We start from the raw sequence: 12,707 nt of genomic DNA, 5'->3' as shown, positions 1-12,707 counted from the left end.
GTATGTTTTTCTTTTCTTTGTATTTTTAGTAGAGACGGGGTTTCACCATGTTGGTTAGGTTGGTCTTGTAATAAGCTACCCTGGGCTAGCATCACTGACTTCATCTTAGCTGTAAACTCCAACCTGGCTTCCTCCTCCTCACTGCAGCCCTTTTGGATGCATGGCTGGGTCATGCTGCACTTAGAAGCATTGAAGTGTACTGTTTTTAACACTTGTAACCATTGTACTGCGTCTTGCTTGGCATACCTCCCCCTGCTATTATAAGAAAAATGTTTCCCTTTGATCATTGTGTAAAAGGAGCCTGATCACCCCCGTTTTTCTTTGATCATTGAATTGTATGAAAACCACCTGTGCCTGCAGCCCCTTCCTCTAACCTGCTTTTCTCCTTCTGTAAAATTCTGCTTCAGCTAGGTACTCCCCTCCCCTACCTAAATCAAGGTATAAAAGGTAATCAAGCCCCTTCCTTGGGCTGAGAGAATTTTGAGTGTTTGCCATCTCTCGGTAGCCGGCTAATTATTAAAGGACTCTTAACTGGAACTTAGTGTGTGGCACATTCCTTTTTAACTCACTCAGACATAACATTTGGAGTCCCCAGCGAGAACTATTAATTCTTATTTGTATTTTTTGCCACCGGGTGCAGACCGGGATTGTTCCAGACTCCCCCTGGGGAGGAGGTGGACTATAGGGAGGTGCCTCCCGAGACGTTCCAGGGCCCCATAGGCCACCTCTTGCCGGAGGAGAGTGGATCGACTCCCAGGGTGCTCCACCAAATTATTCTTCAGGGTCCCTGGTCCTGCTCTGCGGAGAAGGTAAGTCAGGCCTGACCTGGTTATTTCTGGAAGTTACAGGGATTGTCCAATTACTGGGACGCTGGAATTGACTACAGTGATTCCTGTGACCTTGGGCTCTGAGTGCCCCAGAGTCTCTGGTTCTGGTTCTGGTGTTTGAACTCTGGGTGTCCGGGGTTCCTGATTTTGTTCTGCCTTTGGACTCTGGGGGTCTAGGGTTCCTGGTTCTGTCTGTTTTTGGACTCCGGGTGTCCGTGGTCCCTGGTTCTGTCCTACTGTCTGATTTGGAGGGGTTCAGCCCTGACAAGGGCATCCCTCTCGATTCTGTTGCTACTCCAGGATGCTGGAGGACAGAGTCCCTGGTTTCTGTCCAATTTGAAATATTTACAAAGAAATTAAAAAGCTCTTCAAGGTTTAAACTGTTTACGAAGTGCAAAAAGACTGTAATAAGCTCTGAGTGCATGTGTGCATGCATGTGTGAGTGTGTGGGAACCTTAGAGGCTTGTGTCTACGGATCCAGTTTGTGGCTCCACAGTGAAAGCTGCAGAGTCCGTGTGGGCCCCACCCTGCGGTTCCTTCTTTCTGGAACTTTTTGATGTACACCAGGTTGGAAGGGGTGGCAGGGCCCAGCCAGATCAGGAACTGGATTAGGGTGTGTTCCCTGAACGAGTGGCTGGATGATGCCCTGCACCTGTCGGAGGGACTGCAAGTACTCTAAGAGATTTCCCTGGGATATTGCTGCCGAATGGGCATCCTTTAACCTGGGTAGTTTGGGAGGTGCCCTTCCATATACGATTTCAAAAGGAGAGAACCCTGCTTTATGGGGAGTGCACCTTACTCTAAGGAGGGCTAAAGGAAGGAGTTTTGTCCAACCATCACCAGTTTCCAAGATCAATTTTGTAAGAGTACTTTTTAAGGTCCGATTCATGGGCCTTCTGGAAGGTTCCCCAACTGTCAGCAGCAGGGCCCCCCCAGGGACTCGCTTCACTTTCTTGATTTGCCGTGTCAGGAATCTGCTCCCAGAGCGTCCCGAGGGCCCTGTCTGAAATCACACCTGCCTTGACCACCTGCCCCCTGAACTGTCTCCTTGTCACTGCTCTTCATGGCAATAAACAATTCCTACGGCACATATTCATCTTGTTGTCTGTCGCTTCCAGTCCGAAAGTTCATGAAAATAGAAACTTTTTATTTTATTCACTGTTCTTTCCCCTAAACAGAGACTCCCATATGGTTGGCACCCTCACTGATTCAACAAAGATTTACTGAGTCTGCCTACTATGAAGAATAACTATGTGAAATAGTGCGGTAGCCAGGTGTGGCGGCACATGCCTGGAATCCCAGCACTACAGGGGGGTCCAAGGCATGAGAATCTCTTGAGCCCAGGAATGTGAGTGTGAGAGCAGCCTGGGCAACACAGCAAGACCCTGTCTGTACAAAAAATAAAAAAAGCCATGCATGGTGGCTTGCGCCTGTAATCCCAGAGGGTTGGAAGGCTGAGGCTGAGGCAGGAGGAGCCCTTGAGATCAAGAGTTTGAGGCCAGCCTGGGCAACACAGTTGTACCAAAAAAAAAAAAAATAGCTGGGCATGGTGGCATGTGCCTGTGGTTACAGCTACTTGGGAGGCCAAGGTAGAATGGCTGGAGCCTGGAGGTCAAGGCTGCATTGAGCCATGATGATGCCACTGAACTCAAGCCTGGGTGAAAGAGTGAGATTCTGTCTCAAAATAATAACAATAACAATAATAATAATAATAATAATAATAATGGCCAGGTGTGGTGGCTCACACCTGTAATCCCAGCACTTTAGGAGGCTGAGGCAGGTGGATCACTTAAGGCCAGGAGTTCAAAACCAGCCTGGCCAACATGGTGAAACCCCATCTCTACTAAAAATAGGAAAATTTAGCTGGGTGTGCTGGTGCGTGCCTGTAATCCCAGCTGCTTGGGGGTGCTGAGGAGGAGAACCGCTGGAACCCGGGAGGCAGAGATTGCAGCGAGCTGAGATTGTGCCATTGTACTCCAGCCTGGATGACAGAGTGAGACTCTGTCTTAAAAAAAAAAAAAGGTAATAATAATAATAATGAGATAGAAGGTGCTGTGATATGGAAAATTCAGAGCAGGGCAAGAGTGGATGGGGTGGGCTGATCTGGGAAGGCCTCATGTAAAGGGAATAGTCTGGCAAACACTTGACGAAGGTGAGGGAGGAACCGTGCACCTGTCAGGGAAGGTGCACTCCAGGCAGACGGGTCAGCCAGTGCAAAGGCCCTGTGGCAGAAGCATGTTTACAGAGCAGCAAGGAGTTGAGAATGTCTGGAGTGGAGGATGCTGGGGCGGGGTAGGGGGAGTAGTATTAGGAGAGGTCAAACATGAAATGAGATGGCAGCGGAGATTTTCTCCATCAACAAATGCACCCATTTTAAGTGATGGGTTTTGACCAATGGATAAATCATATAGCCATTGCCTTGATCAAGATATAGAACATTTTCATTACCCCCCAAAGCTCCCCTGTCTCCCTGTAATCAATCCCCCATCTCCCATCCCAGGTGCCAGGTACCTTTGTTGCTAGAAATTCTTGCTTCTCCTTGTGTAGAATTTCATTTAAATGGAACCATGCAACACATTCCCTTCTGGGTCTGGCTTCTTTTGCTTGGTAGAAAGACTCTGAGATTCTTCCATGGGAGTTTATGAATAGTTTCTTTGTTTTGCTGTCTAGAATTCCATTGTATGAGATAGCACAGCTTCCTTTTTTTGGTTGTTTTTTGAGATGGAGTCTCGCTCTGACACCCAGGCTGGGGTGCAATGGTGCCATCTTGGCGCACTACAACCTCTGCCTCCTGGGTTCAAGTGATTCTCCTGCCTTAGTCTCCTGAGTAGCTGGGACTACAGGCATGTACCACCATGCCCAGCTAATTTTTGTATTTTTAATAGATACGGGGTTTCACCATGTTGGCCAGGATGGTCTCGATCTCTTGACCTCATGATCTGACTGCCTCAGCCTCCCAAAGTGCTGGGATTACAGGCGTGAGCCACCGCGCCCGGCCGAGATAGCACAGCTTCTTTATCCATTCACCTGTTGAAGGACATTTGGATTGTTTCCAGCTTTTTACTGTTGTGAATAAAGCTGCTATGAACGTTTATTTGTGTACAAATGATTGTGTGGATAAATGTGGCATTTCACTTGGGTATGTACCTAGAAGAGGTATTTCTGGGTTGCACAGTTAGTGTATGTTTTTCTTTTCTTTGTATTTTTAGTAGAGAAGGGGTTTCACCATGTTGGCCAGGATGGTCTTGATCTCTTGACCTCGTGATCTGCCCGCCTTGGCCTCCCAAAGTGCTGGGATTATAGGCGTGAGCCACTGCACACAGAATGTTTCACTTTTCAAGAGAGCATCAAGGTGTTTTCCCCAGGGGTTGAACCATTCACTTCCCATCCAACATGTGAGTGGCCCGTGCTCTCTATTTTCCCCAGGACATGCGGTATTGTCAGTCTTTCCAATGGCGGCCATAGTGGCGGGTATGGGAGCAACCTCACATTGGGATTGTAATCCGAATTTCTCTGATGACTAATGACGTCATTTCTTCCTGCGCTTCGAGCTACTTGCGTATCTTCTCTTGTGAAGTACCGTTCAAACCTTTTGTCATACTGTATCGCCCAGGCTGGAGTACAGCGGCATGATCTCAGCTCACTGCAACCTCCACCTCCAAGGTTCAAGCTATCCCCCTGCCTCAGCCTCCCGAGTAGCTGTGACTACAGGTGCCCGCCACCATGCCTGGCTAATTCTTTTACTTTCTGTAGAGACAGGTTTCACCATATTGGCCAGGATTGTCTCAAACTCTTGGCCTCAGGCAATCTACCTGCCTTGGCCTCCCAAAGTGCTGGGATTACAGGCGTGAGCTACTGTGCCCTGCCTGGCCTTTTCATTTTCTTACCAGTATCTTGAGCAAACATTTCTAATTTTGATGAAGTCCAATTTATTAATTTTGTCCATCTATTTATTGATTTACAAAAGTGGAATCTATGGTATACATCCTAACTTTTTTTTTTTTTGAGATGGAATTTCACTCTTATCTCCCAGGCTGGAGTGCAGTGGTGTGATCTCAGCTCACTGCAACCTCTGCCTCCCAGGTTTACGCAATTCTCCTGCCTCGGCTTCCCCAGTAGCTGGTATTACAGACACCCACTAATTTAGCCCTGCTAATAATAATAAATTAGCCCTGCTAATTTTTGTATTTTTAGTAGAGACAGGGGTTTCACCATGTTGTCTAGGGTGGTCTTGAACTCCTGACTTCGGGAGATCCACCCACCTCGGCCTCCCAATGTGCTGGGATTACAGGCGTAAGCCACCGCACCTGGCCCTTCATGAAGTTTTAATACATGCACACATTGCGGAATGACTGAATCAAGCTGATTCACATGTGTATTACTTCACATTCTCAGCATTTTTTTGTGATGAGAACACAAAATCGATTTTTAGAAATCCTCAACTATACATTGTTATTAACTAGAGTCACAGTGAGGTACAATAGATCTCTTACTCCTCCTGTCTCAATTTTTTTTTCTGTGTTGTCGTGTCTTGTCTAAGAAATGTTTGCCTAACCCAAGGTTGTGAAGGCGTTCATGTTTTTTTTTTTTTTTTGAGGCAGGGTCTCTCTCTGTCACCCAGGCTGGAATGCAGTGGTGCAACTTGGCTCACCGCAACCTCAACTTCCCATCCCAGGCTCAAGTGATACAGGCATGCACCACCACACCTGGTTAATTTTTGTGGTTTTGGTAGAGATAGTGTTTCTCTATGTTGCCCAGGCTGGTCTTGAACTCCTAAGCTCGAGCGATCCTCCTGCCTCAGCCTCCCAAAGTGCTGAAATCACAGGCATGAACCACTGTGCCTAGCCTCTCTTCATAACTTTTATGTGTAGGTCCACAGAAAGTTTTGAGTGAAGAACCGCCATGATCTGACTTATGCAGATGCTTCTGGCATCACTCTGCTGTGGTGAGCCTGTGGCAGCCCTGAAGGCAGACTTAAGGACACCTGTCAGGAGACCTTTCCATCCATCCAGACTTGGAGCAGCCGGGGCAGAGTATAGTTAGGAGTAGAGGCCACATTCTGGAAATGTTTCTCAGTGAGCTTTCCGGGGTAAGTCCTTCAGCCCTCCTTGCTGAATAATATTCAACTTTACGAAGTTATTTCCTTTCTCCGAAGACTCCAGTGCTTGTGGCTTCCCATGAGGCCATGTGTAGGTACAGAATTGTCCTGAGCCTTGAGCGATGTTTGCTATGTATTCTAACGTTTCCCTATTTTAAAGGAAATAGCTGGTTTTAAGTTTTAATCCACAGATTGTCATTCTTCAGGGATGGCAGCCCCAAACACAGCATGACATCTCATCTACTCACTCATGAAAGATTAAAAAATGGAAATCAACATATTTCATGTCATGTTCTGCGTCACTTCTGCTCAACTCATAAATCCACGTCTCTCTGCTTTGGCCACTTCAACTCGTATCCAATCCTTTCTTTAATTCATGATTTATTGCTGTAAGTTACTTCTTTGTGCCAGATTTATAAACTCACTGTTCTTTATATAATACCTACTTTGTACACTAGGCAACAAGACCGTTAATTTATTGTCTATGACTTGTTACCTTGAAAAATTACATCAATGCTAAGTGATTGCCTTTTAGCCTCCATAGCCAATGAATTTATTTTATTTTTTTGGAGAGGATGATGTAAGGTCATAGGATGATATATATAATCAGTGAGCAGAATGAGAAGGAGCAGGTTGAGAGTTCGCTACACGAGAAGACAAGAAGGGAGAAGCCGTCTATTTTGTCTGTCTCGCAGCCATCATGTATAAGCTGGTCTCCTGCTGTTTGCTCTTCATAGGATTCTTAAATCCTCTCTTATCTCTTCCTCTCCTTGACTCCAGGGAAGTATCCCTTCAACTCTCAGGTAAGATTTTTTTTCCCCTTTATGTTAGTCTTGAAAGAGCCTTCACCAGTCTTAAATTCAATGTTAGAGATAAGAATGGGATTCCTGCTCAAAGGGGTTTTGGGTCTTGTTCTATCAATACTTCCAGCTTTGAAAAGAATATTAGAGGATCCTCACTACACATGTTTTTAGATGTAGAAATGGATACAGTTTTTTTTTTTTTTTCTCTCTCTCCCTCTCTACAATGTAAAAGGAGAAAAGGGAGACTATTTTGTTTCAGGTTGCCTCTGTAGTTCAGATTCTTGCTTTGGGTAACATAATTTTTTTTTCCAATTTTAAAAATTGCATGCAATTTAAAACGTCATTACTTTTGGTTTTTACTTTAAATAAACTGACTGTAGCACTGGTTGTTCTAATTATAGATTTATAATGGATTTATTTGTTTTACCTTATATTATGTTAAAAAATCATCTGATGTGTGTTCCATGAAACAAAAATGTTCATTAAATTTTTTTTTAAATGACAAACTAGGGAGCTAGGGAGCTCATAGATTTCCAAGTATGTTGATCGTTTCCTTTAAGTTAATTCAGTTTAAGTCTAAGTTAAGTTAAAAAATATATCAGTCAAGTAGGACTCATCTTGCCATTATCTTTCCATTTCGTTTAAGAAATGAAAAGGCTAATGCTGGGGTATTAGGCTCCATCGAAATCTGAACTAGATTTAATCTTGTCTTAAATCTTGAGTACTTCTAGACTTTTTTTTTAAATAAAAAAAAAAAAAAAGCTTCTCTAAGCCATGGAATTTCTAATTTCTAGCCTCTAAAAGTTCATCCCGAGCAGCTTTCTGATGATTACCGGGCACTGTCATAAAGCACTGTCAATCAACTTCCCTAGTCACTGAGATGCTTCCTGGCGGTCCTCTAATGGTCAAACACAGGCATTCAATTACTGAATCGCTGCTGTTTACAAAGAAACAGTGCACATCTCAAGATGAAATAAGAAATGAAAATATTCAGATATTACTGTCATCTTCAAAAATCTACACATAATTTAAGAAACTTAGGTGAAATGAGTGTAGCATCTCACTCAGATTCTAACAAGTGGCAGCTTAGCTCAGAATTTCTTCTCATTTATTTCTCCAGAAATGAGCTTTCATGACATCAAGCACTTACAGATGATCAAGCTTTATGGATTTCATTAACATTCTTCAGAAGTGCTATGAACGTGCTCAGCTGCCTTTATGATGGGCCTTCACCATCCTCCACAAGGTTGCAGGGATTTGTAAGCCTGTGGAGTGGCGGTGCTGCACGTGGCCTCCCACCCCGACTCCCGCAGCCTCGAATCGCAGCACGGTGGCAGGCTGCACTTACCACGCCGCACATACACGTTATTTAACACACCCCGGAGTGCCTGTTCCACACACCTTACGCACACTTACCACACATTCTATACGCCATCTGGTCAACCACTTTTCACAAAGGAAACGCCACAGTCAAGTTCCTTACAGATTATTTGGAAGCTGATTCTAATAACTGTATTGAAATCTTGAGGTTCAGTAAGAAAGAGGTGATGCCATCCTACTGTCTTTATAGGAAGAACATAAACAATCCTTATTTTTCCTCTCACTCCAATTTCCCCACGCTAATATCTAAAAGTGGAAGGGCAGTAAGCAGCAGTAGATAAGCAGAAATGAGGGACAGTCCGACTTCTTGAACCAAAACGGTTTTGAGAGAGCCTGTGGCTCAGCCCTAAGCTCGTGTTCGAGGCTTCACACAGGCGTCCGATCCACGCCTCCCGGCTTCCTGTTCTGCGCTGGCACGCGGGGGGCAGCATTTCCACTTCTCTTTTAGAATATGCTGATGACACATCATGAACTTAATGCAGGAAGCTTTTCTGGTGTTCATCTCCCTATCTCTGGTACTCTCCAAAGATACAAGGAACAGAAATAACTAATTGAAGGATGAACCAAATTGCGAGTGTCTGTTTTTACTCTGTAGCACCTGATGAAGATGTGCCGTTAACTCTGGAGGATCTAGAAAGAGCTTCCCTTCTGCAGATATTGCCAGAGGTGCTGGGTGCAGAAAGAGGGGATGTTCTCAGGAATGCAGGTAAAAATCTTCTTGTGTTTATGGCATGTCTGATTTAATTGCTACTGAACTTACCATCTGTCTTTGTCTAGAAGAGGCAAAGCCCTGTTTTGTAATGTAAAGATGAGCTATATAGCCAGAGGTGGTGGCTCACGCCTGTAATCCCTGCACTTTGGAAGGACGAGGCAGGCGAATGACAAGGTCAGGAGTTCAAGACCAGCCCAGCTAACATGGTGAAACCCCGTTTCTACTAAAAATACAAAACATTAGCTGGGCGTGGTGGTGTGCACCTGTAACCCCAGCTACTTGGGAGGTCAAGGCAGGAGACTCACTTGAACCCGGGAGGCAGAGGTTGCATTGAGCCGAGATCACGCCACTGCACTCCAGCCTGGGTGACAGAGTGAGACACCATCTCAAAAAAACAAAAAACAAAAAAACAGCTATATAAAATAAGTAGTTGCCAACACTCTCCCCTCCGGCCTCTGCAACCAGCTTTTCTGCGGCAGCTCCTCACACACGCCATGCCCTTTGGCATCTCAGCATTTTGTCTTTCTGTGTGGACTTTTACTTTTTGGAGGGTAGGAGTTGGTGGTAATTATTCCAGTTTCCAGTGAGTGCAATTTAAAATCCTGGTTTCCCACTTACTGAAACCTTAAACAAAGTAATCTTTCTGTGCTCCAGTTTTTAAATCTGTAATCAGAAACGATGTTTCCACCTCAGAAGGTAACTTGTGAAGAGTCAATGAGTCAAGACAAGTAAAATGCTCGAGTCACACAGAAAATAATCAATAGTCAGCTTGTCCCCCACGGCCACATTCCTCCAAGCATTGACACGAGCGCTCAGGAAGTTCTGGAAACAAAATTGAGCCTTTTGCTGAGCACAGTGGCTCACACCTATAATCTCAGCACTTTGGGAGGCTGAGGTTGGCAGACCACTTGAGGTCAGGAGTTTAGGACCAGCCTGGCCAACATGGTGAAACCTCGTCTTTACTGAAAATACAAAAATTAGCCATGCGTGGTGGCAGGTGCCTGTAATCCCAGCTACTAGGGAGGCTGGGGCAGAAGAATTGCTTGAATCCTGGAGGCGGAGGTTGCAGTGAGCCAAGATCTCACCATTGCACTCCAGCCTGGGTGACAGAGTGAGACTGTTTCAGAAAAAAAAAAAAAAAAAAAAAAAAAAGCCTTTTAATAGGTATTGTTTAATAGACAGTTCATTTGTTATAAAATATCTTTGACGAACTACTGTACTGCTAAGTTACTGAGGAAAATGCAGTGACTTTTGTGAACTCAAGGTAAGAACAGGAGTCCCTGTGTGCATTCCAGAAAGTTTTGCTGCAGTGTGCAAAAAGACTAGAAACTAGTCGTAATTTAGTAACATTATACATGTACATGTGTATATATTAAAACAAACATACAGGAGAAACAACGGATCTGATGAATTGGTTTCAAAACTGTTTTTCAGACTCGAGAACCAACATTTTTAACCCAAGAGGAAATTTGGGAAAGGTAAGTGACTCTATTTATGAGTGAGGTTTAAAAGGTGAACGTTCTGTGCTAATTTTACAGGACTCTGAATTCATGAATGAGGAGCGTTCTTGGTGGAAACCACACCTTAAACTAATTGGCCAGCAATATTTCAAAGCATTAATTTTTCCAAATTTTGATTGATATGCGATCTGAATGCAACAAGAACTTACCAGTGCCTGTTTTGGGTAGATCACACTGGTTGTGAAAGAATGAAAAAAACAGGTGAGGTCCCTGCTGTCCAGCCTGGCATTCACTTGTGCTCTCATCTGCCATCTAACCTGCGGCCCCGCCAGCAGCACTGGGAGCGCCTGGAAGCCAGTGAGGAATGCAGAATTTCAGGGCCACCTAGCGCCCGCAGAAGCAAAGTCTGCATCTTAACAAGATCCCCAGCTGATTCCCATGCACGTGAAAGCATGGAAAGCACTGCAATAACATCTCATGGAAGAAGGCCATGCCCCAGACATTGACGTGAACCGTGTGCAGGAGGCTGGGCGCAGTGGCTCAGGCATGTCATCCCAGCACTTTGGGAGGCTGAGGCAGGCAGATCACTTGAGGCTGGGAGTTCGAGACCAGTCTGGGCAACATAGCGAAACCCTGTCTCTAGAAAAAATACAAACTTAGCTGGGCATGGTGGCATGCCAGCTACTCAGGAGGCTGAGGCAGGAGAATCACTTGAACCCAGGAGGTGGAGGTTGCAGTGAGCTGAGATGGCACCACTGCACTCCGACACAGGCAACAGAGACTCCATCTCAAAAGAATACAACACAACACAACACAAACAATACAATATTTTATACAGAAGATAATAAATGCACAGAACATGTTACTGACTTTTTATTTATTTTTGAGACAGGGTCTTGCTCTGTCACCCAGGCTGGAGTGCAGTGGCGTGATCTTGGCTCACTGCAACATCCACCTCCTAGGTTCAAGCAATTCGCATGCTTCAGCCTCCTGAGTAGCTGGGACTACAGGAGCCCACCACCACACCCAGCCAATTTTTGTAGAGATGGGGTTTTACCAAGTTGCCCCAGCTGGTCTCGAACGCCTGAGCTCAAGTGACCTGCCCGCCTCGGCCTCCTAAATTGCTAGAATTACAGATGTGAGCGACCCGCCCAGCCACTGACATGATTTAAATAGAAATCGGTCAATGAGGGTTTAGGAAAATTCATGACCATCACTGGTCTGAACAGACTGGAGGCACACTGGTTAGAGGCGGGGAGGTGGGCACAGGAGAGTGTCCCACTGGGCCAGGGACACTCGTTACAATTACAGTCCAGGGAAAAATGCAAATACTTTTAAGAAGTCCACTGTCTTGACTAAAGATTTTTTTTTTGTGCAGAACTCTTCATTTGTTGGTAACTTATGTTTTTTTTTTGATTGTTTTAGTTTCAGGCTTTCTCTGGACAAGATCCTAACGCTTTACTGAGTCATCTTTTGGCCAGAACCAGGAAACCATACAAGAAACGTGAGACTTCTAATTGCTTCTGGAAATACTGCGTCTGAAGTGAAATGAGCATCTATTAGTCAGCTCAGAAACACCCACCTTAGAACACGAAAAATAAAACAATGCTTGATTTGAAAACAATGTGGAGAAAAACCAGGCAAACTAACCCCTGTTCATTTTCACCTGGAAAATAAATCCTCTATGTTTTGCACATACCATGAGTGGTTATTTTCCCTATAAACGTGTCCTGAAAATTTAAAATTATTCCTTTCTTCCATTTATCCTAGAAATTCTTTGAAAATTCAGAAGTGAAGCTAATAAATGAACAGAAGCAAACACTAAGAAAAAGTCATGAAAGTTAAACTTGTTAAATGACAAATCATTTAAGTAAACGACATTATCTTAGCTATGATGTCCTTCCAACTCTTAAAAAAGAGAACATACTACTTAAAAAATAAAGCACAGCCAGGCACAGTAGCTCACGCCTGTAATCCTAATGCCCTTTGGGAGGCCGAGGTGGGTGGATCACTTGAGCTCAGGGGTTTGAGACCATCCTGGGCAACATGATGAAACCCTGTCTCTACCAAAAAGACAAAAATTAGCTGGGCATGGTGGCGGGCGCCTGTAGTCCCAACTGTTCAGGAGGCTGAGGTTTGAGAATCTCTTGAACCTGTGGGGCAGAGGCTGCAGTGAGCCGATACCGCAGCACTGCACTCCAGCCTGGGCAACAGAGGAAGATTGTCTCAAATATAAAAAATAAAGTTACAAAATAAAATACAAAATAAAAAAAAATAAAAACAAACCAATATCTTAGCTTGGAAAAATCTCTGAAGTTAAGGATGTCTGAGATGAAGGGCAGGTGTGTCTGATGCTTCCTGGTTTCTGAAGTTGGTGGGGGATGTTCATGTGCTGAGATTCTATCTTTTAGCTGACCAAAGTCCTGA

General features: G+C 44.6%; 1 protein-coding gene across 1 annotated transcript; it reads left to right on the top strand.

Moving 5' to 3' along the window:
• Positions 1–6,190: 6,190 nt before the first annotated feature.
• UTS2 (urotensin 2) lies at positions 6,191–11,976 on the top strand. Its single transcript, XM_037727820.1, is given in 6 exon segments — positions 6,191–6,233; positions 6,236–6,314; positions 6,706–6,728; positions 8,704–8,814; positions 10,255–10,298; positions 11,712–11,976. Coding segments are annotated over 6 exon segments (411 nt in total). The 3' UTR covers positions 11,823–11,976.
• Positions 11,977–12,707: the final 731 nt, after the last annotated feature.

Source organism: Cebus imitator, unplaced genomic scaffold (genome assembly GCF_001604975.1).
Source record: "Cebus imitator isolate Cc_AM_T3 unplaced genomic scaffold, Cebus_imitator-1.0 Scaffold240, whole genome shotgun sequence".
NCBI lineage: Eukaryota > Metazoa > Chordata > Mammalia > Primates > Cebidae > Cebus > Cebus imitator.
Note: the sequence above shows the minus strand (reverse complement) of the source record. Positions and strands in the feature narration are given on the sequence as shown.